Source organism: Hemitrygon akajei, chromosome 10 (assembly GCF_048418815.1).
Source record: "Hemitrygon akajei chromosome 10, sHemAka1.3, whole genome shotgun sequence".
Classification (NCBI taxonomy): domain Eukaryota; kingdom Metazoa; phylum Chordata; class Chondrichthyes; order Myliobatiformes; family Dasyatidae; genus Hemitrygon; species Hemitrygon akajei.
Window position 1 is genome coordinate 66,866,375 of NC_133133.1, and position 27,219 is coordinate 66,893,593.

Genomic DNA, 27,219 nt, shown 5'->3' on the forward strand with positions numbered 1-27,219 from the left:
ATGCTCTCCTCTTACTGCTGCCATCAGGTAGAAGGTACAAGAGCCTCAGGACTCTCACCACCAAGTTTAAAAACAGTTACTACCCCTCAACCATCAAGCTCTGAGTGAAAGGGGATAACTGCACTCATTATACTTATGGTGTTCCCACCCTGGTGGTCTCGCTTTAAGGGCTCTTTATCTTGTTATTTCATGCTCGTTATTTATCGGTATTTGTTTATATTTGCATGTGCAGTTTGTTCATTGCTCCTGTTTACAGTTACTGTTCTATAAATTGACTAAATTTACCTGCAGAAAAAGAATCTCAGGTTGTATGTGGTGACATGTATGTCTTTTGATAATGAATTTTACTTTGAACTTTTTTTTATCTTTGATTCAATGGATTGATGTGCATGGATGTGCTAGATGGCAAGCTTTTCCACTGTATCTCAGTACATGTGGCAATAATTAACAGATTTACCAACCATCTACCCTTTCTCTCTCCCCTTAAATAGTCCCCATTAGCACCTTTAAATCAGCTTCCAATACTCATAGCTTTTGTGCGAACCCACACAGCATCTGGCAACCCTGTGAGCTCTGTCTCTGAGGCAGAGGTCAGAACATCCTTCAAGAGGGTGAACCCTTACAAGTTGTCACGTCCTAAAGATCAAACTAGTAGGGTACTGAAAACCTGCTGATGGAGGGTCTTCACAATCAATGCAGGTGCACCTCAAGGATGCATGATTAGCTTCTTAGGCAGTTATATTTTTAACATCTCAAAAGTTTTAAGACACGCATGTTGTATAAAAAGTGAGGAGTGGAGGAACAAAGGCAATCTCTATTGTAGAGTGGAGACTAAGACAACACAAACAGTGCATGTTGCTGTCAACTTAGGATAGCCCAATAATTTCAGTTGATCTCTATGAAGAATGTGTAAATAGAAGAACAGGAGAAAGAATGAAAACAATATTGGAACTGAGTTACAGACACATTGCTGAATTTTGAAATAAAAGGGCATACGGGGAAAAACCCAACAGGTTTAGGTTTTCTCTCTTCCTGGATGTTAACCCGAACTTGTAGTTATAGACTAAAAACCATACATCAGCACTGGCTAGTCTTGGCGTAAGTATGGAAGACTAATTACACTGGACAGCAAATTTTTCCAGAAGTGTTGCTTCCTCAGATTTTTATCTTTAGTTATGATAGACTGCTTGAAGCTGAATATAAATATAATTTCAGACTACTTGAATCACATAGGAATTTGGAGTAATAAGAAATTAACTTTTATTGAATATAATGCATTTAATTGCAAAACAGTGCTGATGCTTTGTAATAGTTCAACTGAACTAAAATAGATTGATTATTTTCATTTGTACTCGATGTCTGAGGCTTCTTGTTTAAGTGTCCAACGATATTCCAGGTGTCCTGATACCATTTCTCCATGACTACAGTGTTCTGATGAAACCGTTCACCATGCTCTTCACTGACAGTGCCAAGATTTGCAGGGAAGAAGTCTAAATGGGAATGCAGAAAATGAATCATTAGTAACATGTTGCACTAGTGACATGTTGTTAACCAGCTGCATGTACTTTGGTGCTCTGTAGTTACCAAGAAAATTTTCAACAACAGCCTTGAATTTCTTCCATGTGATTTTCTCTGGTTCCACTGGAAGTTCTTAGAATTGCCTGTCATTGATGACCTGTTTGATTTGTGGACCAACAAAAATGACTGCTTAATCTTGGCATCAGTTATTCTGGGAACATTTGTCTCAAATATTGAAATCCTTCACAAAAATGTTTGTGCCTGGTGGCAGCAGATTCTATCCTTGCAGTCTTGAACCTAATAATTCTGCTTTTTCCTTTTTAAAAACCCAATTGTCTGACCAGCTTATTTAAATCAGATTGAGTTATCAGATGAGGGTCACTCGGTATAAAAAGTTCAAAATCGGTATTAGTATCAGTGTTGTTTTCCATTCCTGGCTTGTGCATCATGGCATCTTTGTCTGCCTCCTCTAGGTTCCATATCTCTGGTGGCTTCAGTACAGGAAGACAGTCATCAAGTGGCTCAGGCCTTTTCATGACCTTTCTTTTATCACTAAGTGATAAGTGAGGTTGCCGAAGATATTACTTAGAACTCAGACAATGAAGTAGAACATGCCTGCATGCAGCAAGATCATGATAGCTTTCAGGCACAGGTTGATAAATAGAAAGCAATACTTGTACTATGCAGGCACCAGCCTGTGCCTAACTCTAAACAGATGATGTTTACCATTTGCCTCTTGACATTCAAGGATGGTGGCATTGCTGAGTTCTTGGAAGGGGTGTTATGACCTGAAATTCAACTCAAACCATACTGTGTCTAAAGCACGTCAGAAGCTCTATTTTCTCTGGCAAGTAACTTGAGTAATTAATTGGAGCAAAAACCCATAGATTCTGGAAGAACTCTGCAGGTTGAGCAACATTGAGGGAAAGAGAAAAATGGTCAGTGTTTTGATTAAAGGATTATGAATGTCAAATGTTGACTTCTTCCATCTCCATGAATACTCCCTGATCTGTGTTTTTTCAGCATCTCCATCTTTATTTTAGTTCGAATATATCTACCTTACAGTTGAAAAAGCTGAACATCTATTAGATTTTGTTAAATGTTTTTGATTAATAGTCCAACATCTAATTCATAAATAGCCTAATAATTATCAGTACTGGAAATCTATAATACATATTTAAAAAATTGGGAACACTCAGTAAGTCTGCCAATAACTGAGGAAAGAGAAACTGGGGTAATGTTTCAGCTCAGGGATCTTCTAAGTATTTCTGACATATTCTGGTTTTATTTCACTACTAAAATAAATAAGTTAAATTTTGGTAATATTTCTGAGGGAGTCAGTGTGTGTGAATAACAAATTAAAAAGAATAAAATTAAGAAAGTATTTTATTTATTTAGCAGTACAATGTGGAATAGGCTCGCCTGGTCCTTCAAGCTGCAGGAACCTCCAGGAACCCCAGTTTAGTCGTAACCTAATCTTGGGACAATTTACAATGAGCTTTTAACCTATCTGGTATGTCTTTGGACTGTGGGAGGAAACTGGAGCATCTGGGGAAAACCCACACATTCCATGGGAGGACGTACAGAGAATCCTTACAGATACCGCTGGAAATGAACTCTGATGCCTTGAGCAACTGCTATGTTCCCTTACCATGCTGCTTAGTAGTATTAATTTCTTCCATTTTAAAATGCAGTAAGTTGATCTTTAACAAAAAGATACACAGACTGACAGGAAATACATGTGTGTTCCAGAATTTTGGCTAAATGTTTTCTGCTTCTTTTTGCATTTGACATCTTTATAGGATGTTCTGCAATGGCTGAACTTGCAGCTTTTTCTTAAAACACCTGAGATGTTATCAAATGATGGATGTAGAAAACAATGTTTAATCAGAGATAGTAAACTGATTAAACATGTGATCTGTCAAGTTACAGAAATCAGCTCATGGAGTTTTCACAAGCCATGGATATTGCTAATCAAACTGCAGACATCCCACCTCTCCCGGAAGTTCCGGGAGTCTCCCACATATTGATAGCGACTCCCTGATGCCCACAAATTATATACAATATCGCAGAAATCTTTTTTTTTGAGAGGGCGAGGAAAAAGAGCGAGAGGGAGCATCCTGATTGGTCTCTCTTTGTGCTAAGTAGACCTATCAGTTTTCTCTGTGGGCAGGTTTTATCGTCAACCACTCTCTCTCTTTCATTGTCCATCAGTTCAGTTTAGTGTCCTGCTGTGCCATGTCAGAGAGTTCCAAAAAAAGAAAATATAAAATGTACTTCACCTTTGACTACACTAAAGTGTACCCTGCCTAATAAGGGTCAAAAATAATGACAGTGTTGTTCGCTGCACTGTTTGTAAGTGACTTTTCTATTACCCATGGTGGGTTAAACGACTGTAAAAGACATGTTGAGGTGAGTTTAACAGGTGTCAGCCTTTCATTAGCATAGCTAACGTTATTTAAACTAAGTGGCTAGCTGCTAAGAAGCTACTCTATTGGTGTCCTACGTTAGTTGTCACCAACCTTTTTAAGCCCAAGATCCCCTACTTCGGCCGTAGTGAAAGGCAAGATTGACCCCAAATCGATTAGTTACACGCATGTGCACCAGGGCAGAAAAGACCGGAAGTAAAGCCCTGCAACCCGGAAGTAGAAATAATGTATGAACACCAGGGGACCGGTTTAATATTGACAATGTTCTTGCGGACCGGCCGACCGGGGGGGTGGGGTGGGGGGGGGGGTGTTAAACACGACCGGAATACAGCGATACTCGAAGCAGCTTCCTTATGTCCAGTCTATTCTGCAGTTAAGTTTACGTGGCTCTCAGCACTTAGCTTCTGTCCCGCTTGCTCATGTTTTTTTCCGCTGAAAAAAACAATGTGTTTGTCTTTAAGTGCAGGGTGCTTGGACTTAAGGTACCGAAGCAGTTTTGAGGGCTTCATTGCCTCATTAGACAGCCTCAGGGCCTGAACTCCAGCCTCAAGCCCACCAGACGCCTTGGCCAGGTGCGGCTGGTCATCGGTGGGATGCGAGGACAAGGTCAGGGCCAGAGGTCCCCGTTCCGGAGCCGCGGCGGTCGCAGTCCAGAGAGAACAACCGAGCGAGCGAGGAGTGCGACAGGACACGTGCCCGCCCCCCTTGTAGGATCTATCAGCCAACAAAAGTTTGCTTCAGTAGATCGCAGCGAGCTAGCTGCTCTGCTACTTACGAAACCCTGAGCCTAAGTTAGGTCGTCTGCGAATATTTTAGCACTGAGTTCCCCATGGACATTCGGCGTAATAAACAGGTTTAGAGGCAGCGCCCATCTGTCCGCGCTCCAGGCCGGTAGCAACGGCACTTCCCGCCGGCCGCGCAAGGGTGTCACTGCATTTAAGTGACTGATGACCTCACGTGCGTTCAAGTTCAACACTGGGCGTGACAGGGAATGAGGAAAGGTGCAGCTGACTCATGTCGTTTCCTTGCGGCCTGGTGGTTGGGGACCACTGAAGTACACTGTGTAGTGCGTGGCAGGGGAGCTACACGCATGTGCACTGGGCAGAAAGAACAGAACTGAAACCCCGCAACCCAGAAACAATCTTTCAACAGTATTTGTGTATTTATTTTTCTTTTTTTTTTCGGGATCTACTGGGAAAGTCTCAAAGATCGACCAGTCGATTGTGATCGACGAGTTGACGACCACTATCCTACGTGTTGAGGCCAAACTCCCTGTAGACTTGCTTAAAGTTGTAATAGAATAAAAAAAACTCCATGATAATATAATATGAGCACATTTTAATGTAACATTTTCTGCATATACCCAACTTGGTTTACAGATTAGACAAAATCACTAAACAAAGACCCTTGGAGGTCAACCGGAGGTGGGGGGGGTGTGGTGGGGTGGGGGTGCTATCTACCTGAAATGAGTTTTTGCAGGGTGGGATGTCTGAAACTGGATGACAATTGCAATTGTCATGGATCATGGATTTTAGAAAAAAACATTCATGATTTAGTGTATTTTTTGTACCATAGACAGATTGTATGTTTGGCGAAAAAGGTTGCTCAGATTCTGGAACCTTTTGGGTGGGGAAAAACTGCTTACTGAACCTCCAATAATATCTATGAAGCCTTCTAATGCCTTGCATCATTCTGATGAATGTGATGGCTACCTCTTTTCTTAAAAAAAACACTGAAATATCCACTTTGGGATTCAGAATCTAATACTGAATACACTACTCCAGATGGGTCATGCCCAGTCTCTTAACAACTGAATGACAGAAAGAGCACTTTGCCCAACATAGTTAATACTTGCCATTATCCAATGAAGATGCTACCAACTGAATGTTTCCCATGGTGGGCAAGTCTAGGACAAGAGAGCATATCCTCAGGATAGAGGGGCGCCCTTTCAAAACAGATGTGGAGAAATTTCTTTAGCCAAAGGGCGATGAATTTGTGGAATTTGTTGCCACATGCAGCTGTGGAGGCCAGGTCGTTGGGTGTATTTAAGGCAGTGATTGTTAGGTTCTTGATTGGATATAGCATCAAAGGTTGTGGGGAGAAGGCTGGGAACTGGGGTTGAGGAGGAGATAGAAAAAAAGGAACAGGCATCTGACAGTTCAGGAATCTCATTTGAAGAATGAGAATTTGAAAGTTGTTTGGAGGGCAGGTGGTGTTTATGAAACTGATTGCCATTTTTAGTTAGCAACTTGGAAAGAGAAATTAGGTGGAAAATAATTTTGTGTTGTCTCAATTTTTCATGTAATTTTGCTAAATCTGCATTACAGTCGGCTCCCTGTCATGAAATGGCACACAATTTTTGTACTGTGGAGCAAGTCTACATTGAAAGTTCAGTCATAAGAAATGTGCCTGAGTAAACAGTTAAAATGGTTAAGTACTGTTTGTTCTATCCAGCTTTCTAGTCTGGAGAGACTGTTCTGTATTTGAAGTGGTATCAGAAGTTTGCAATCATTTATTTAGCTTCCACCTTGAAGATCATGAGGAGCAGCCTTTAGTACAACCTTAGATGAAATTGTCGCACAGGCAAATTTATAATGATAAACTAGTATGAAAGCAAAGTAATAGCAACATTTTTTCTCAGGACACAATGTTGCAGGTTCTTATCCCTTGATGAGTATTTTTATTGTTTACTTCTGAAAGAATGGCTTATTTTTGATGTTTCACAAGGTGAAAAATCTCAGGTATAATACTTTAGGGGAGACAATGCAAGGATTTAACACAAATCAATTTGCAGTAAGTATTTTAGTCAAAAGCTATATTTCAGCACCTCACTGTTTACCAAAGATCAAGAGAGCACTTTTATGTATATTTTTATTCAAAAGTATCTGCATAGAAGTTTTCAACTTAAATTCATGAATTGTTTTTGAATGATTCCACTTATCTAAATGTGCAGATTATTTTCTCGGTGTAATTTTTTGCTTTAATGAGTAAGTACACATGTCTTTAGGATGTTGAGAGTTTGAACACCCACAGAGGAAATCCACATCCTTACAAATGGCACATAAACAGACCCTGAAGTCAGGATTGTCACCAGGTTGTTGGTGAGGTGAGGCAGCAGTTCTAACAGCTGCACCACCATGATGCTAGGGCTTCCATATTCCAAAGATGTGTGGTTGATTGGGTTAATTGGCCACTGTAAATTTCTTCTGTTTAGGTTAATGAATTTAATTGAACAGCATTGAATTCTGGAAGTTGGTGGGAGTAGGTGGTGGTAAAATAAGTGCAGGATTAATAAAAGTGGATGCTTGATGGTCAACAAGGATCCATCAGACTAAAAGGTCTGTTTTTTTTGCATATAATTCTGTTTAATCTATGAAGAATAGAATAGTGAATGTAAACCAATTAAATTACTCAAAGGAATATTTCTAATCCATTTATCCACCATTTTCTTTAACTGAAATATTTAACTTTCAAAATAAACTATTGAAATTTTACCATTGGAATGAGTTTGTCTAAAATAAAATCCTTAACATTAGCCTTAGATTCACCACTTTCATTTTTAAATCATTGAATGTTTCCAATATCAACTACAGAATTTAAGCAGGTGTGTTTTGAAAAATTTTCCAGTATTTTTGTGCATTATTATATTCTGAAATGATTGATTTTTTTCATTCATGTGTCCTTTAAGTCTCATAATTAATGTGTTTTGTTTTTCAGCTGGGTTAATAATTTCGGCCATGAAGGACTTGGTCTCATGCTTGATGCTTTGGAAAAGCTATTGGACAAAAAACAGTAAGCAATAAGCATGTTGCAAAATGTGAAAACAGAAGAGGTGGAAAATTTGTTAACAAGAAATTATGTTGCATCAAGACATTCGGATATGCTTATATTAAATCTAGGGACATTACATTTAATATGCTCTGGGCAACTAATATTACCGTACTTTTTTAAATGTTTATTTATAACTATCACTTTTGTCTGGGAAAAGCTTGCTTGTGCTACTGCTTAGTTTCAGTTTCCTATTCTCTTGGCCACCCATCATGTGAGGCAGCCTGGCCTATTATCTCCTCTTTCCTCTTGTACAATCTCTCTTTCTCTTTCACCCTCTCTGCCTCACCCTCTTCATTGTTGTTTTCACATATTTCTTTTATCTACTGTGCATTCCTGCTCTTTCTTGCTATATGTAAGATATGCATTGCAACCATAAAGAAGTTATACATATATTTTATAGGAATATAAATGGATGATATTATATATTTTTTTAAACTGTCAACCTTTTGTAGTTATAATTGCACATCATGGAAGCCAAATTCCCCCCTCCCCCCATGGACTCCCTCTATACTTTTCATTGTCTTAGTAAAGCAGCCAACATAATCAAAGACCCCACCCACTTTGGACATCCTCTTTTCTACCTCCTCCCATTGGGCAAAAGATTAAAAACCCTGAAAGCATGTACCACCAAGTTCAGCTTCTAGCCCACTGTTTTAAAACTAGTGAGCAGTACCTTAGTACACTGAAATGGAGTCTTGATCTCAGTCTACCTTGTTTTGTCCTTGAAATTTTTCGTCTGCATGTACTGCACTTCCTCTGTAACTGTAATACTTTATTCTGCATTCTATTTCTGCTTTTCCCTTGGACTTAGCTCGGTGCACTGTTGTAATGAAATGATTTGTACAGATGGTGTGTGAAATTAGTAGGTTGATTCTGTTTGGGTATTTTATAATGTATTGTAGTTTAACGCATGTGTTAACAAGAAATGACAAACTTCAAGGTAAATATGCATTTAATATTTGTTTTCTCCTAGACAAGAAACGATTGATAAAAAAAACCAACATAAGCTCATCCAGTGTCTGAAAGCATTTATGAATAACAAGGTATGGCTAGGGTTCACCGTGTACCAAAATGCATGCAAGATATGATTATTTTATGTTGGAGAATACTTAGTTTTTTTAAAAAAAGTCAACTAAATCACAAATTACCAAATTGATGTTGGAACGAGTCAGTAGTTCAGCCAATAGTTGTGAAGAGTGAAACAGAATTAACTTTTTAAGTGAATGATTCTTCATCACCATTGAGTAAGTTGTGTGGAAACGTGATTTAAGATGTGAGGAAGGTGTAAAGACAATAAAGGCTGGGGTCCAAGGTTATTCAGATGAAAAAAATACTATATAATAGATGTCTGAGGAGAGTGTTTTGGGGTGAGCAGGTGGAATGACAATGCAGCAATTACTAGAAAAAGGGAATACAGCAATATCAATGAGAGATGATCATTATCAGTAGCTAGCTCTGACACAAATTATTTTAAGTTATTTAAAAAGTTCAAAGTAAATATATTATCAAAGTGGATGTATGTCACCGTATGCAACCCTGAGATTCATTTTCTTGCAGGTATACTCAAATTCATACTAGAAACTGCTTAACTGAAATTGGTGCATCTAGCATTGAATTCCAGGAGTTTCAATAAGCCTAGGCAGAAGATATGCTGCTTTTCCTCAAAATTGTATGAGGCTTCATTGGAACAGTGTAGGAAGCCATTGACAGAAATGTCACAGTGGTAGTGGGATTGAGAAAAAGTGAAAAATGCCTGGAAACTGTTACCCTTGTGGTCTGAATAGAACAGTTGTGCAAAATAGCTTCTTAACCTGAATGTGGTTTATTTAGTGTAGAGAAAGCCATATTGTGAACACTACACGCACCCACACTAGTTGGAAACAAGTGCAAGTGAATTGTTGCTTCACTTGAAAGGACTTTTTGGTGTCTGGGTGAGGAGAAGGTGAGAGGTACTCGAGAAGTGTAATCATTTTTGGCAGGGATTGTGATTGCAGGATAATTTACCTTGACAAATCAAGCGCACATCTTCAGATCATACTTAATGGAATCTGTTGGCAGGCAAGCATTTCGAAGCTGCTGCAACATTATTATGTTACAAGCTGCAGCAAATTATTTGGGGGGACCAGAAGGGCATAATGATAAATATAATGTTCAGTAGCTCAAGAAAATTTAGTGTTGATACACTCACGTTGAATTGAAGTTCCCTATATGACAATTATGATTAGATGTTCAATGAAGCATGTCAGTAAGACTATTAGAATTATCTTGCAAACTAAAATCTATTTTATTTTTTGTCTTTCCATTTAGTTTGGGCTTCAAAGAATACTAGGTGATGAGAGGAGTCTGCTGTTACTGGCAAGAGCAATTGATCCAAAGCAAACAAACATGATGATAGAAATTGTCAAAATTCTTTCTGCAGTCTGCATTGTTGGAGAAGAAAATATGTAAGTTAAAATGTATATTTTGAAATCTATGAATGTATTATTCGTTTAAAATTTTAATTGTGATGTTTAAATTGGTTTGGTAGGTGCTTATTCTTGTCATCTTCTAAGCCAGTCTCACGGAATTGAGGATGGCTTGTTTTCAGTCCTGTTTTGTAAGCTGTCATGTGGCTAATATGCCATATGGCTGTAATGTACCTTGGAGCTGTACAGTGTTGAAGCAAGCCCTTGTGGCCCACCAAGTCTCTGCTGACCATCAAGCACCAATTCACATGACACTAATTTACCTTTACATTGTGCATTCCTATGTATTAGGAAAGCTGTTAGACTCTTTTAAGGAGTCTTAGGAGATAAGGTTAAATGCATCCACTTTACGCCTGTTAAGTTTTTGTTGTTAATGAAGCTCAAAATGAAATAAATGTTCATTTCATTAGTTTGGTGATGGATGTACAAAAGAAAGTACCCTGTTATGGTTGACCGACTTTGCAGAGTCAGCATTGGCGATATTTCTCTGCTGCTTTGAAGTGTCTGCTGCAGATCTCAAAAGTATATCAAAGTGCAGGGATCACTGTTTCCAGAAGAAAAGAGTTTGTGCTGGGTTTGAGTTCTTAATCGTGAAGCACATTTTCTCTTAAACAGCCAAAATCTGTGATGGTGCACTGAAGGTGATGGTGAATGTCATCATGATGTCTGCCTTTGTTGAGAGATGGTTTTTGAAAGATGGAAAGAAGTCCACACATTTTAGGTGCCCATTCTGGATCGTGTTGTAATGTGGAGACAGATAGTGATGAAATTTCTTTTCTGTGGATGTTCAATGCAAGGACTGTTCTCTAGCATGCTTCAGTGTTCCAGCCAGTAAGTCGTGTAGCTTGGCTTCAAAATGTGAGCATAACAAATGCCTTTGGCATACTGCACCTTGTGAGTACTGAAGTTGGTTTGACCAAGCAATATCGAGTTTCCTGTTCAACAGATCTGTTGCAATATAATGGAAACTTATTTGGAGATAGCTTGCAGCAAGATTGAGAAAGTGATGTGGTGATGATTCAGAGTTACTTAACACTAGTTTGCACTGAATTGGGGTCTGGTGTGGGACCATTGGTTACGATCATAACATACATGTCTGCAAGTATTGGACATAACATTGAGACAAATTTTTGCAGGGAGCAGAAAAATTGATGTGAAATCATTCTGCATGCTCTCTCCAAGTTGATGGAGTCAGTGGCTTTTGTGACATCAAAGCAGGCCATAATTTAGTAGCTGATGCTATTTCCTGCATTTCTTCTGTTGTTAATTATGAAGGTCATGTGTAATAGTGCTTCTGGATGGATGGAAACCATACTACAAATTGAGAGATTAGATCATGATTAAAGACAACACAGGGTGAACCACAAGGATTCTCCTCTTTAGTTACTGCATTCATTCTTGGATGTGGTCATGATTGTTGCATCACTGAGGTTCCCTGGCATATTTTCCTTATCCAAGAAGGGAAAGATTAAGTAATGGTTTTGTTCTTGAGGTTCTTCTCTGTCAAGTTTTAGGACTTCAGCATGTTCCTAGTGTTGTATTGTTTTACAATTGCCATATGGTCTTTTTGTTTTTATTGACCAGGGGCTGCAGTGAGGTTGGACTGAATAGTTTACTTTGAAATGCTGTCAATGACATGTACAAAAAGGACAAAAGTCAAGGTTAAGGTGAATTTTGAAATACTTTGTCTGGTAGTATTAAGTGCTGCCTCTTTCCTTGATAAGTTTAACTCTGTTTTTGGCTGTCTGGGGATAGATAGGTCCTTGAGTGACTGAACTGATTATCCCTTATCAGAACTTCCCAATGCAGGTTGATCCACTTTCTACAGTAACCTTCCCACCATTGATGTTAGGCTTATCACTCTGTAGTTCTCTGGTATGACCCTCATTCCTTCTCAAATGAAAAATACCTTTGCAAAGGCTGCAGCAATTTGTTCTCTATATTTCCACAATGTCCCAGGATATTCTTGAAGCAGATTTTCTAAATTATAATGAATTTGGATGCCATAAATGCAATAATGATTTACTTTTAAAATTTGCAGTTAAGAAGAGTTTAATTGGAAAGTGGCTTTATTTGCATGATCCTACTAACATATTCTATAATCCCTTAGCCTTGATAAAATCTTGGAAGCTATAACCACAGCTGCTGAACAGAATAACAGAGAAAGATTTGCACCCATTGTAGAAGGACTGGACAATCATGAAGCACTTCAGCTACAGGTGAATATCTATAGTGCCATTTAGTTTGTCTTCATTAAACTGTTGTCAAATGGAGGTAAATATGGTCTTATGACATCATTATTCACTTGGTTCATGGTGATTCACTGAATTAGTGCCTATTATCTGGATAATGAATGTCTGTGAAATCCTAGCTGAGTCCTCAAATTCTGTATTCTGGGTATGCTGGAGTGGGTTCAGCTCCACAGGGATGTGGAGCAATCGTACGTTGAGAGTTTCTTTCATTGGTATTGTCCTCTGTCTCCTATTGCCAAGCAAATTTTGTTTGCAATTTGTCACTTACCCTGGATTGCATGGTCTTTAATTGTTTGGAACTATGTGAGACCTTGTCAAAGGCTTAACTAAAGTTTATTAAATCCCATCTGATGCCCAGTCCTCGTATATTGAAACCATTTTCGTATTGTGTGTTTAATTATTGGATTTATCATTTGTTTATTCAATTTAGTAAGTGCAAAGGGAAGCACAGCTCCTAAAATAGAAGCCAGTGAAAACTCCTGTACAGACTCCTGCTCGAGGTTCATCCATTGTGGACATTGAGTTTCATCCAACTCTTGCGTCCAAAACGTTAAATATTGAATATTAATTGCCCAATAATAAAATCTAAGATTCGACAAAGCCAAACCGCCTTTTTTGATTTCTGTAGATATTTCTTACTTAACCTGGGATTTCTATTCTGCCATATACATGAAGAAATTTTAGAATCAATAATATCAAAAAAAGATGTAGGGATAAAAATTGATATCGCCTGAAAATAGATACAGAAACTTAGGTGAAATAATCATCTTAGTAGCATTAATTCTACCAATCAAAGATGAGGACAATGGGGACCATTTAGTAAACAGTTGTTCAACATGATCAATTAAGGGTAAGAAATTAACGTTAAATAGATCCTTGTGCTTAGTAATTTTAACACCCAAATAAATAAAATAATCAGTAACCAATCTAAATGGTGATTGTCTATAAATTGGAACTTGCATATTTAATGGAAAAAACACACTCTTATCAAGATTCAGTTTATAACCAGAAAAACTACTAAACTGAGCAAGTAGTGTTATTACTGCAGGAATGGATTTCTCTGGGTTAGAAATATATATAACAGGTTATCAGCATACAGTGATTCTTTATGCGTCTCATTCCAACGAATAATGCCAAATATTTTAGGTGAATCACGAATAGCAATTGCCAAGGGCTCCAGGGCAATATCAAATAGTAAAGGGCTTAAAGGACAGCCCTGTCTGGTACCTCGAAAAAGCCTTTTAAAAAAAAAAAGGGAATCTCTGATTATTGGTAAATACAGCAGCCAAAGGTGTATGATCAATTGAATCCAAGATATAAATTTTGAGCTAAAATTAAATTTCTCAAGTATATTAAATAAGTATTCCCATTCAAGTCTGTCAAATGCCTTCTAGGTGTCAAGCGAAATAACACATTCTGGAGTATTAGATGAAGTAGTGTATACAATGTTCATTAAGCTCCTAACATTAAAATGTGAGTAACCATTTTTAATTAATCCTGTCTGATCCTCAGAGATAATTTGAGGCAATACCTTCTCTAATCTAATTGCTAATATTTTGGAAAAGATTTTAGAATCCATATTCAACAAAGATGTAGGTCTATATGATGCACATTCAGTGGGATCTTTATCTTTTTTAGGAAATAAAGAAGTAGATGCTTCATAAAAGGATTGTGGTAATTTGCCTACTAATAAAGCATCTTTAAAAATTCTACGTAACCAGGGAGAAAGTAAATCTGAAAAAGATTTTAAAAATTCAGCTGTATACCCATCTGGGCCAGGTGCTTTACCAGAGTCCATCGAAAAAATTGCTTTCTTTATTTCCTCTTCAGTAATGGATGCATCTAATGCTAAACGTTCATCAGCTGGTAATTTTGGAATATTTAGTTTCCTTAAAAATTCATGCATTATTGTAGGATCATCAGGAAATTCTGATTGATATAAATTGGTATAAAATTCTTGAAAAGATTTATTAATTTCATCATAGTCAACCGTCAAAATACCATCCCGTCTACGAACTGTATTAATCTGAGGTTTCGCCAAAGCAGCTTTCAATTGGTTAGCCAATAATTTACCCAATTTTTCACCATGTACATAAAATTGACTCTTAGTTTTGAGTAGTTGATTTTCAATCAGGGATGTTAATAACAAACTGTTGCATCTGAAGTTGAACTCTCTCTTTATAAAGCTCCAAATTGGGAGCAATGGTATATTTTTTATCAATTTCTTTAATCTTATCAACCAATGTACGTATTTCACTACTAATTCGGTTTTTCAATCCAGCAGAGTATAAAATAATTTGCCTACGGATATATACTTTAAAGGTATCCCGTAATATCCCACTGGAAATTTCTTCCGTTGAGATAGGTGAAAAGAAAAATGCAATCTGTTCTTTAATGAAATTAATAAAATTGAAATCCTGAAGCAAAATAGAATTGAACCGCCATTGTCTAGTACTAAAAATAACATCACTAAATTTAATTGATAATTTCAAAGGCGTATGATCAGAAATGGCAATTGCATCATACTCACAGGTAGTGAGAGACAAAACTAATTGAGAATCAATAATTCCTTTCCGACAAGCAATTTGAATTAAGTGCTGCTTAGTACTCACATAGTGAAATCGAAGAATTACAGGATGGGGTTTTAACTCTTTCAATGGCTTTGGTCTTAATGCCCGATGCACATGATCGAGTACCGGAGGAGAGGTAAAGACCTCCAAGCCAAAGACTTCCATTAAGAATTGAGAGAAAAATTTAGTAAGGTCCCCGCTCTCAATGTCTTGACTGAGTCCTATTATTCGCAAATTCTGTCTACAACTACGACTCTCCAAATCAATAATCTTGGCTTTAAACTGCTCCAATGTAGGAGTAGTCGAATTTAATTTCTTTTCCAAAGAATTCAGTCTGGAATCTCTCTGTTTCCCAGCTTCAGTAAGCTCTGAAATTTACCGTTGTTGTTTTTCCTATCCATTCACTGTATTTATCATCTCCAAATAGCTTGAGATTTTTCTCACGACTAATATAAAATTGGTGCTTAACTTGGCATACTAATTGACTTGCTTTTAATCCAGAATTGATTTTTTATGACCATTTGGATAAGGAAATTGTTTACTGTATGTTATAGATTTGAATGAAGAGCTGTATGATTTCTAGTCAGTTACTGACAATATTATCCTTTTATGGAGGATGTAGCAAAGCATCTTGTATGACAATTTGGTCTCCAGAATTATTTTAAAACTCAAAAGAAGCCAGTATCACAGAGGAAAAATTGCCAAATCATGTATATTCTTTGTTGTTGCTACAAGTGCTAAGAAAACTAATGACTAATAAACTTGCATGGTCCTGGAGACCAGAATCAGGTTTCATATCACTAACGTACATCGCGAAATAGCTGTTTTGCCATAGTGCAACAGATAAAAAACCTATAAATTAGAATAAGAAATATATATTTTGGCAAAAAGAGTGAGATAGCGTTCATGGTTTGATTCATTACTCATTCAGAAATCTCAGCAAGTTAGGCCATGTGTTTAGAGAGGTAAAGATGGTAATTTTTTCAGATTGAAAACCTGTTATTAGAATTTGAGGATAGATGTATTCTGATGGTTATTAATCTGAACATTAAACATCTCTTTTTGCAGATGCTCCCTGATCTGCAGTACACTTAGGGGTGTTGACATTTAGGGCTCCCCCTGCTGGAGACATTTTCCTTGCCCACCTCTCAGGAGTTTAGTACTTAAGCTCTTGCACATTCTGTGCAGGGGGCTCTGACATCCCTGGTAGTAATGGAGAGAACTGCTATTTGCCATTTAATTTACCTAACATTTATCCTGAGTAAATCCATTCCCCTTGGTGTTTTGCAGGGTCTTCAATATTTTCCATAATAAATTTTACTTGATGTGATTCACTGCACAAAGTGTTTGAAGTGAAATGTGATGTTCTGCCTCATTTCGAAAAGGAATTTAACTAATATGCCAACTAATATTGATAAATCTAATACATATATGAAAAAGGTTGCTATTGTTAATTGAACAGAAATGTATGCAAATAGCTTATTCATTCTTTGGATCCCTAATGCAAGTTTAAAAAAATTGCGGAATCTTACAGGCAATAATGAAATTTGCTTAAATTTGACTGAACTCGTGAATCAGTATAAGAATATTTGAATTAAATCTGGCATTCATAAAAGCACTTAAATATATTTTGTTGCCTTTAGATGAGGAAAGTATGTTTTTTTTGGAGACAAGAAAATACCTGGCCAAGTGTTTATCATGTAAAAAGTCATTCTGTATTCATCAACATGAAGAGTTAGTTTTAGTATGGTATTTGTTTATATGTCAGTGTTCAAAATCTATTTTATTCAAATGTACAGTACTTTGCGTTGATGAAAAATATTACAATGATGTTGTTAGACTGGCAGCCATCTTTGAATAAACTTTATTTTCCTGTCAGAATAAATTGCTTATCAGAGTTCTAAAATGAGAAGACTATATTTTTGCTTTATCTCATGTTTTCCATGTGTCAAGATTTTTCAAGTAGTTTAGGAGAGTGAATCCTGAGATAGTCACCAAGGAATGCGAACAGGCATGTAACTAGAAAGAGATATTTCACATGTTAAGTACTCTGATTCCATTTTTTATTTTATGAAATCTATCCAATCAATTTAAATCAGGGAAATTCAAGAAATGTAAAAATCCTCTCTTGGATCATGCTAAATAATTAATCACAACTCCAACACATTAATCTTATTTTATCATCCTCACAGTTAGCTCTATCAGTTCCAGAGTTGGTTTGTGTAGCATCTTAACAGGAAGGGATTCATTATGTTTTATGAATTATTTTGTTCATGCCTGTTGTAATTTTTAAATTAGTTATTTTTGCTTTAAAGAAATTATTTCTTTTCTGGAGTTATTTAATTTTTCATCTTTCTAATTTATTTCTGTACATTCTGGCTTTATCACTATATTTTGTTACATATTTCCTTCATTTTGAACACACTTTTGTTTTTCTTCGTACAAGAACGCAGCCTTAAGCAGCGGGCAGCTTCGTTTGCGGGCAGCGGAGTGAGCCGGGAGCAGAGTGTAGGGCTTGGGCTCAGAGGGCTTAGGCGGAAGAGGGCACAGTAGGCTTATCTTTTAGTTCTCCTTGTTATTTTCAGTTATTCAGGAAGTATGAGTGTGAGGGAAGCTTGTTGTTCTCGGTGTCGGATGTGGGAGATCCTGGAGTCTCCGAGCCTCCCGGACATCTACATCTGCGCCAGGTGTGTCGAACTGCAGCTCCTGAGGGACCGAGTTAGGGAACTGGAGCTGCAGCTCGATGACCTTCGCCTGGTCAGGGAGAGTGAGGAGGTGATAGAGAGGAGTTACAGGCAGGTGGTCACTCCGGGGCCACGGGAGGCAGATAGGTGGGTCACGGTCAGGAAGAGGAAGGGGCAGGTACTAGAGAGTACCCCAGTGGCTGTACCCCTTGACAATAAGTACTCATGTTTGAGTACTGTTGGGGGGGACAGCCTACCTGGAGGAAGTGACAGTGGCCAGGCCTCCGGCACAGAGGACAGCCCTGTAGCTCAGAAGGGTAGGGATAGAAGAAAGAGGACCATAGTAATAGGGGACTCGATAGTCAGGGGTTCAGACAGGCGGTTCTGTGGAGGTGATCGGGAGTCACGGATGGTAGTTTGCCTCCCTGGTGCCAGGGTCCGGGACGTTTCTGATCGCGTCCAAGATATCCTAAAGTGGGAGGGTGAGGAGCCAGAGGTCGTGGTACATGTAGGTACCAATGACATAGGTAGGAAAGGGGAAGAGGTCCTGAAATGAGAGTATAGGGAGTTAGGAAGGCAGTTAAGAAGAAGGACCGCAAAGGTAGTAATCTTGGGATTACTGCCTGTGCCACGCGACAGTGAGAGTAGGAATGGAATTAGGTGGAGGATGAATGCGTGGCTGAGGGATTGGAGCAGGGGGCAGGGATTCAAGTTTCTGGATCATTGGGACCTCTTCTGGGGCAGGTGTGACCTGTTCAAGAAGGACGGGTTACACTTGAATCCTGGGGGGACCAATATCCTAGCGGGGAGGTTTGCTAGGGCTACAGAGCAGACTTTAAACTAGTAAGATTGGGGGGCAGAAATCAATTTGAGGAAACTATGGGAGAGGAGGTTAGTTCACCAGTAGAGCAAGTAAGTAGACAGTGTGTGAGGGAGGAAAGGCAGGTGATGGAGAAGGGATGCGCTCAGCCCGAAGATGTAAGGGAGAAGAAAGAAAAGGAAAATAAATTTGAATGAAAAGAGAGGAGGTGGTGGAGAGTATCTTAAATGTATCTATTTTAATGCTAGGAGCATTGTAAGAAAGTTGGATGAGCTTAAAGCATGGATTGATACCTGGAATTATGATGTTGTAGCTATTAGTGAAACATGGTTGCAGGAAGGGTGTGATTGGCAACTAAATATTCCTGGATTTAGTTGCTTCAGGTGTGATAGAGTAGGAGGGGCCAGAGGAGGAGGTGTTGCATTGCTTGTCCGAGAAAATCTTATGGCAGTGCTTTGGAAGGATAGATTAGAGAGCTCCTCTAGGGAGGCTATTTGGGTGGAATTGAGGAATGGGAAAGGTGTAGTAACACTGATAGGAGTGTATTATAGGTCACCTAATGGGGAGCGTGAGTTGGAAGAGCAAATGTGTAAGGAGATAGCAGATATTTGTAGTAAACACAAGGTGGTGATTCTGGGAGATTTTAATTTTCCACACATAGATTGGGAAGCTCATTCTGTAAAAGGGCTGGATGATTTAGAGTTTGTGAAATGTGTGCAGGATAGTTTTTTGCAACAATACATAGAAGTACCGACTAGAGATGGGGCAGTGTTGGATCTCCTGTTAGGGAATGCGATAGGTCAGCTGACAGATGTATGTGTTGGGGAGCACTTCGGGTCCAGTGATCACAATAGCATTAGCTTCAATATAATTATGGAGAAGGACAGGACTGGACCTAGAGTTGAGATTTTTGATTGGAGAAAGGCTAACTTTGAGGAGATGCGCAGGGATTTAGAGAGAGTGGATTGGGTCAAGTTGTTTTATGGGAAGGATGTAATAGAAAAATGGAGGTCATTTAAGGGTGAAATTATGAGGGTACAGAATCTTTATGTTCCTGTTCGGTTGAAAGGAAAGGTTAAAGGGTTGAAAGCGCCATGGTTTTCAAGGGATATTAGAAACTTGGTTCGAAAAAAGAGGGATGTATACAATAGATATAGGCAGCATGGAGTAAAGGAATTGCTTGAGGAATATAAAGAATGTAAAAGGAAACTTAAGAAAGAGATTAGAAAAGCTAAAAGAAGTTACGAGTTTGGTTTGGCAAATAAGGTGGAAGTAAATCCGAAAGGCTTCTACAGTTATATTAAAAGCAAGAGGATAGTGAGGGATAAAATTGGTCCCTTAGAGAATCAGGGTGGTCAGCTATGTGTGGAGCCAAGGGAGATGGGAGAGATTTTGAACGATTTCTTCTCTTCAGTATTCACTAAGGAGAAAGATATTGAATGGTGTAAGGTGTGGGAAACAAGTAAGGAAGTTATGGAATCTATGCCAATTAAAGAGGTGGAAGTACTGGCGCTTTTAAGAAATTTAAAAGTGGATAAATCTCCGGGTCCTGACAGGATATTCCCCAGGACCTTGAGGGAAGTTTGTGTAGAGATAGCAGGAGCTCTGATGGAGATCTTTCAGATGTCATTAGAAACAGGGATTGTGCTGGAGGATTGGCGTATTGCTCATGTGGTTCCATTGTTTAAAAAGGGTTCTAGAAGTAAGCCTGGCAATTATAGACCTGTCAGTTTGACATCAGTGGTGGGTAAATTAATGGAAAGTATTCTTAGAGATAGTATTTATAAGTATCTGGATAGACAGGATCTGATTAGGAGTAGCCAGCATGGATTTGTGCGTGGAAGGTCTTGTTTGACAAACCTTATTGAATTTTTTGAAGTAGTTACGAGGAATGTTGAGGGTAAGGCAGTGGATGTAGTCTATATGGACTTCAGCAAGGCCTTTGACAAAGTTCCACATGGAAGGTTAGTTAAGAAGGTTCAGTCGTTAGGTATTAATGCTGGAGTAATAAAATGGATTCAACAGTGGCTAGATGGGAGATGCCAGAGAGTAGTGGTGGATAATTGTTTATCGGGATGGAGGCCGGTGACTAGCGGGGTGCCTCAGGGATCTGTTTTGGGCCCAATGTTGTTTGTAATATACATAAATGATCTGGATGATGGGGTGGTAAATTGGATTAGTAAGTATGCTGATGATACTAAGGTAGGAGGTGTTGTGGATAATGAGGTGGGTTTTCAAAGCTTGCAGGGAGATTTATGCCGGTTAGAAGAATGGGCTGAACGTTGGCAGATGGAGTTTAATGCTGAGAAGTGTGAGGTTCTACATTTTGGCAGGAATAATCCAAATAGAACATACAGGGTAAATGGTAGGGCATTGAGGAATGCAGTGGAACAGAGAGATCTAGGAATAACAGTGCATAGTTCCCTGAAGGTGGAGTCTCATGTAGATAGGGTGGTGAAGAAGGCTTTTGGAACGCTGGCCTTTATAAATCAGAGCATTGAGTACAGAAGTTGGGATGTAATGTTAAAATTGTACAAGGCATTGGTAAGGCCAAATTTGGAATATTGTGTACAGTTCTGGTCACCGAATTATAGGAAAGATATCAATAAATTAGAGAGAGTGCAGAGACGATTTACTAGGATGTTACCTGGGTTTCAGCACTTAAGTTACAGAGAAAGGTTGAACAAGTTAGGTCTCTATTCATTGGAGCGTAGAAGGTTGAGGGGGGATTTGATTGAGGTATTTAAAATGTTGAGAGGGATAGATAGAGTTGACGTGAATAGGCTGTTTCCATTGAGAGTAGGGGAGATTCAAACGAGAGGACATGATTTGAGAGTTAGGGGGCAAAAGTTTAAGGGAAACACGAGGGGGTATTTCTTTACTCAGAGAGTGATAGCTGTGTGGAATGAGCTTCCTGTAGAAGTAGTAGAGGCCAGTTCAGTTGTGTCATTTAAGGTAAAATTGGATAGGTATATGGACAGGAAAGGAGTGGAGGATTATGGGCTGAGTGCGGGTAGGTGGGACCAGGTGAGATTAAGAGTTCGGCACGGACTAGGAGGGCTGGAATGGCCTGTTTCCGTGCTGTGATTGTTATATGGTTAATATGATAAATTGTGCTATTTGTGCACTCTGTTACTTAAAGTGTAACGTGCTGTAAGGTTTCACTGCTAATATAATGGATTCTCTGTAGCAGCAATGTTTGGGTTATGACTAGAGATACGGGGCCTTTGGAATGTGCGCCACCCAATGAGAGGCATGTTGTTCTTGTGGGTCTGAGAGAATGGTTTTTCGCGGTCTTTTGTTGGCGAGAAATGAAGAGAGAAGACACGAGGGAAGAGAGTTGGTAGACTGTCGGACGGAGTGGACTTGGAGCGAGGGTCCAAGGGTCCATGATGCTCAGAGGAGGTTGATGGGGAACAAATGGACGGAAACATGAGCTCCAATGTGCGCATTAGACTGGTTAATGAGAATGGGCCCTTTTGCTTTTTTTGTTTCTTTACTAACCTATAGTCCAATTAAGAATTATAAAGCTCAATTGTTTAATTGCATATTGTGTACTGTTTGTTATTTCATGATACTGATTTGTAACGGGAACACATCACGCAACATCCGCCCAAATAAGATTTCTCAAATTTGGTCGGGCTGGAGGCTGACTTCACCTAGATTAAGCTGCTAGCCAACCTGAGGGTTACAAAAGTTTCAGCTCTTGAAATCGTACAGAGATTTATAAGTGATTAAATCTTCACTTTTACTCCTTGTAGATGCTACCAAACCTGACTTTTTAAAGTTATTTTTGGTTTTATCTGATCTCCAGCATCCCTTCAATATTTTGACTGAGTGCAAGACTGCCTGGTTTTGAGATAATTAATTGCCTTTGAGTGATTTCAACAGTTAATAATTTTGTGTAATAAGCTTCATGGGGGGAGATGGTTGCAATTAATGATCAATAATCACATCCAAATTCTTTTAATCTTGATTATTAATGTTAATTTACAATATGTGCATGTTTTTCATTCTTCATTCCGAAGTGAATTACCTTGTATTTATCCAAATTAAGTCTGTCTGCTGTTCCTTACACTACTAATTTAAACAATCTGTATCCTTAGACTGATATCAGATTCCCCTTGTACTATTAGCTCTGTATCATAAATCATTTTTGTGGTATGATATAAAAAGTGTGTTTTTTGAAAAAGGAATAGCAGGAGCCACACAATGGATCTCTGCTAAACTTCCATTAGTTTATATTGCCATCAAATTCACAGGAATAGTGACCTTTATTCATTTCTTTAGTAATAAATGGCCATGTGGGACATAGGATAAGTAAATTAATTGCGTGTTTTTGAATTAATTAAGTTTACTTTTTAAGTTTAATTGTAATTATTTTTAATTTTTAAAGGTACTTTTGAAGAGTTTGGTATTTTGTAAAGCATCTTTTTTAGAACAGCCAGCTAAGCAAATTACTGTGGATGGGAGAAATATAAAATCTGAATTTTACACTTGTTTCAATCTAGTATAGGTATTGTAAAAAGGCTTTTTTTCTTCTGATACCTGTATTTTTGTCCTTATGTGTTATAATTGTTGATGCAACTTGAGCAATTTGTTGTGAGATAAATACTTTTATTGCTTCTTTCCATGCTTTCTTTTTCAGCTTGTCCTCAAATGCTATATATGCATGTATAAAAAATGACAACTGCTCTCAAAAAGAATTAAATAATGGGAGGAAAATATATCTAAAGATGTTAATTGAGAAGTAAATATTGGCGATAGGTACTGTACCTGGTTCATTTTTTCAAACAGAACCAAGGAAGAGAGCAAATTTTGCCATTTTTTTTGTATCATTCAGAAGATAGCACTTCTGACAGTGAAGGACTTGTTTAGTTTTGCACGTGTGTAGGAAAATTGAATGCTTCATGAAAATTAATTTCAAAATTGTGCTATCTGTAAAACTTAAAACAGTGAGATTGCTATTTAATGTAATAACCTAAAATTAGTATTTTGTAAATTGATACAGAAGGCAAGTTGCTTGTACAGTAAGAGTAAAGAGCATGCTGGAAACTGGGTGTAACAATAGGAATGAATACCTTTTTCCTTGAACGTAATACTACTTTAAAAATAGCAATTAACAATTTTATTTGTACCGAGATTTTCATGAGTGACATTTTTAAGTCAGTGAATGTGCATCAAGATCTTTCACATTTTTATTTTTGCTTGTATATATTTTAATAAAATAATTAGGGAGCACAGATGTTCAATTAAAGGCGGTTCTAAACCAACCGGAGATTTCTGCTGGCAACTTCAATTGCATGGGAAGAGTAAAAATTACTGCACCTGACATTGATCCTTGGTAGTGACTAACATCTCATTCATTATACATAAATGAAGAAAATGCCCAAGAGTGTATATTAAAATGCAAAGCTTAACTTGAGTGTAGAAGCTTAAGTAATGTTAATTTGCTTTAGGCATGATTAAGTTATACTGCATGGATCTTTCTTATGAGTCCAATTAGTTGCCGTTGTTCTTGGGTATTATTTTTTGTGTACCTTTGTGGAACCAATGATAGCAATTCTTTCGTTAATTAGAACGCTTCTGTTATTTTTTTCCATACATTGTTCAAAGTATATTTATTATCTAAGAATGTGTAAATTCTACAACCTTGAGATTTGTTTGCTTACAGGCAGCCATAAAGCAAACAACCCAAAAGAACACAATTTGAAAAAAATAAAGACCCAACACCCAATGCACAGAGAAAAGTGGAAAACCCCCAAATCAAACAACAACATTCAGAACCAAAATGGGTTCTTAGATCTGAAACCAGGAGTAGGCCCAAGCCTCGCTCTCAGTCTGTTTTACATGTGCTCTAGCCTACTTGTTTATTCGGTTTATTTTTTCCTCCTTGACATTTCAACTCAATTAATTTACCTAAGGGGATGTGATTAAGTATAGTGAGAAATTAAAACCAAGTGGGGAACATCTGAAAATTGATCTAGTCCCCTCAATTGATCTAGGTAGAATGTAGCCTCCATTTTCAAGTCTTTGCCTCTGCATTACACGTGATGAATAGCAAAGCCTGTCACAATTTATGAATCAGCATGGTTCAGAACATTGACATTTCTGTAAGGTGCAAGTTTTCATAATAGGCCAGATGTGTAAGTTTTTAAAGATAAGATAAAATTCATGCTGGCAACATTTTAAATGCAAAACCCTTTAAGAATAGGAAACGTGCAAAATAGCAAGAGATGCAGGTCAATGTTCAAAGTACATTTATTATCAAAGTATGTACACTAAATATAACTTTGAGATTTGTCTCCTTAGAGGCAGCCACAAAACAAAAAAACCCCAAATAGAACACATTAAAAGACTGTCAAACACCCAAAGTGCAAAAAAAGTATAACCAATAAAAAGTAAGCAAATAACATTTAGAGCTGAAGTTCACAAAAGTGAATTCAGAGTCACAAAGCTAGTCATTGCTGATCCAGGGGCCCGTTAGTTGTAGGCCACAACCTCAGTTCAGAGCAGAGATGAGTAAACCTTGCCGAGCAGTGAGATAAACACCGACCTGTCCCTCACCTCCAGCCTTGACACCCTGACCTTCTCAAACTGACCCAGTGCTTAAATCAGCGAACTTCAGATCTTTCCTCATTTTTGGACCCAGGCATTGCTGCTTCAATATGCTCTCAGGCTGAGTTCCCATCACTTTGATTCAGCCCATACCTGACCTTTCAAATCTGGTTCAGCGCTTAAATCAGTCAAACATTGGTTCGTTGATCAGTGTTAAAGTTAATGCCAACCTAAATAAAATTACTGTTTTACAGACTTTTGTGAGCATTTTGAGGTTTCTTTGGCTTTATTGTCGTCTAATTTTATTGTTAGCCCAATACTTTTTTTGTTATTTCATTTTACTTAGTGATACAGCATGGAATAGGCCCTTGAGCCACACTACCCAGCAATTCCCGACACCCCGATTTTACTTGAACCTAATTACAGGACAATTTGAAATAACCAATTAGTCTACCTAGTATGCCTTTGGACTGTGGGAAGAAACCAGATAACCCAGAGAAGACCCAAACATTCCATGGGGAGGATGTACAGAGACTCCTTACAGAGGACATTGGGATTGAACTGAATTCAGATACCTTGATCTGTATAGTGTCATGCTAACCACTACCCTGCTGTAGCACCCAATATTACTGATATTACTATAAGATTTTGTGTTAACTACATTTTTGTGATAGTATTCCTCATACTTGTTATCTCCTTTTCAGTTTAATTTGACCTATAGAACTGATGTTCTGGATGCTTTGTTCCTGAGATTTTGCTGAACACCATTCCAAGGTGACCTACCTAGATTCCCTGTTACATGTCCATGAAATCCCTTGACCTGGCAGCCATTCTGGTGAATGTTTCCTTCACTGTTCACACTATTATTTAAAGTGTAGTGATCAGAATTTCATAATACCCAAGTTTTAATCAAACTGTGTTAATACAAAGTTCATTGCAAACTAGTCTGGTAAATGTAGTCCACTTTTGTTGATCTGTAGCTTCCTGTGAAAAGAATAGGTAAAAAGGATAGAATTCGCCATCTTCGCCACCGTGCCAACACAGCTTTTAGCCATCTGATGAAAAGAATATTTGAAGATCAGATCTCAATCCTGTGCATATATCATGTTCTACCAGGTAGTAATGATTCCCTCCCCCCCACCTTTCTCTATGCTTACAGAACTTGAGATATTGAAGGATCTTGATGTCCAAGTACTTTGTTTGATTAAGGATAGTATTCATGTATGGCAAATAGTGAGGAATCCTAACTAAATATTATTGTCTTTTTCGAGCAGGATTCAAAGAGAGGTTAGAGAGTTCCAACAAGCATTACTACCAATATTGGTATCCTTATTTTAAGAAAGGATGGTAATGCTTACAAGCAGTTTATAGGAGCTTTACAGTGAGAGGTCCGATTGCTTTTTGGGAAATATTGGACAGGTTTAGCTTGTATCAGCTTGTAGTTTGAAAGAGTGAGAGGGGACACGATTGTAACATATTGGAACCTGAGTGGTTTTGACAAGTAGATGTGGATAGATTATTTCCTCTTGTTGAAGAATCTAGAACTAGGATTGGCTCACTGTTTAAACCTGAGAGTTAACCCATTTCAGACAGGTGAGCCTATTTTCTTTGTCACATCTATCCTTTGGAACTTTTCCACAAAGGATAGTAAAAACAGTGTTTGAATATATTCTTGTGAAAGTAGATATAGTAGCTGACATGGGGTGCTAGATTATCAAGGATATACTGGAATTTGGAGCTGAGATTGCCAGTAAATCAGCCATGATCTTAGGAATTAATGGAGGGCACTAGAGGGCTGGATGGTATGCTTCTGTCTTGTATATTTGGAGGACTAAACTATCTAGTTCAGACATTTATTCATAATGGATGTTTTCTCTGACAAAGTTCTCCATATCCACTATTAGGAAAAGTGAATCTGCCTCTTTGCGGCCACAAGCTCTGTTTAGACTAATTGCCCTGATGGCCCTCATAGTACTCAGCTGGCTTAGTACTCGTCTTTCAAAAACAAGCATCATCGTGGCAAGTGAATACTACAGGAGGAGAAAGGTTTCAAGAATGTCATGAAAGCTTCCTAGGCAGGGGAAAAATCTTT

General features: G+C 38.1%; 1 protein-coding gene across 4 annotated transcripts in view; it reads left to right on the forward strand.

Annotated features, from left to right (window-relative positions):
• Positions 1–27,219, forward strand: part of diaph2 (diaphanous-related formin 2) — a 601,287-nt gene that overhangs the window by 187,404 nt on the left and 386,664 nt on the right. For all 4 annotated transcript variants that reach the window (XM_073058409.1, XM_073058412.1, XM_073058410.1 and 1 more), the window contains 4 exons: positions 7,665–7,739; positions 8,752–8,821; positions 10,086–10,222; positions 12,354–12,462. In XM_073058409.1, the coding sequence (XP_072914510.1) occupies positions 7,665–7,739; positions 8,752–8,821; positions 10,086–10,222; positions 12,354–12,462 (391 nt within the window). The remainder of the gene's footprint in view (positions 1–7,664; positions 7,740–8,751; positions 8,822–10,085; positions 10,223–12,353; positions 12,463–27,219) is intronic.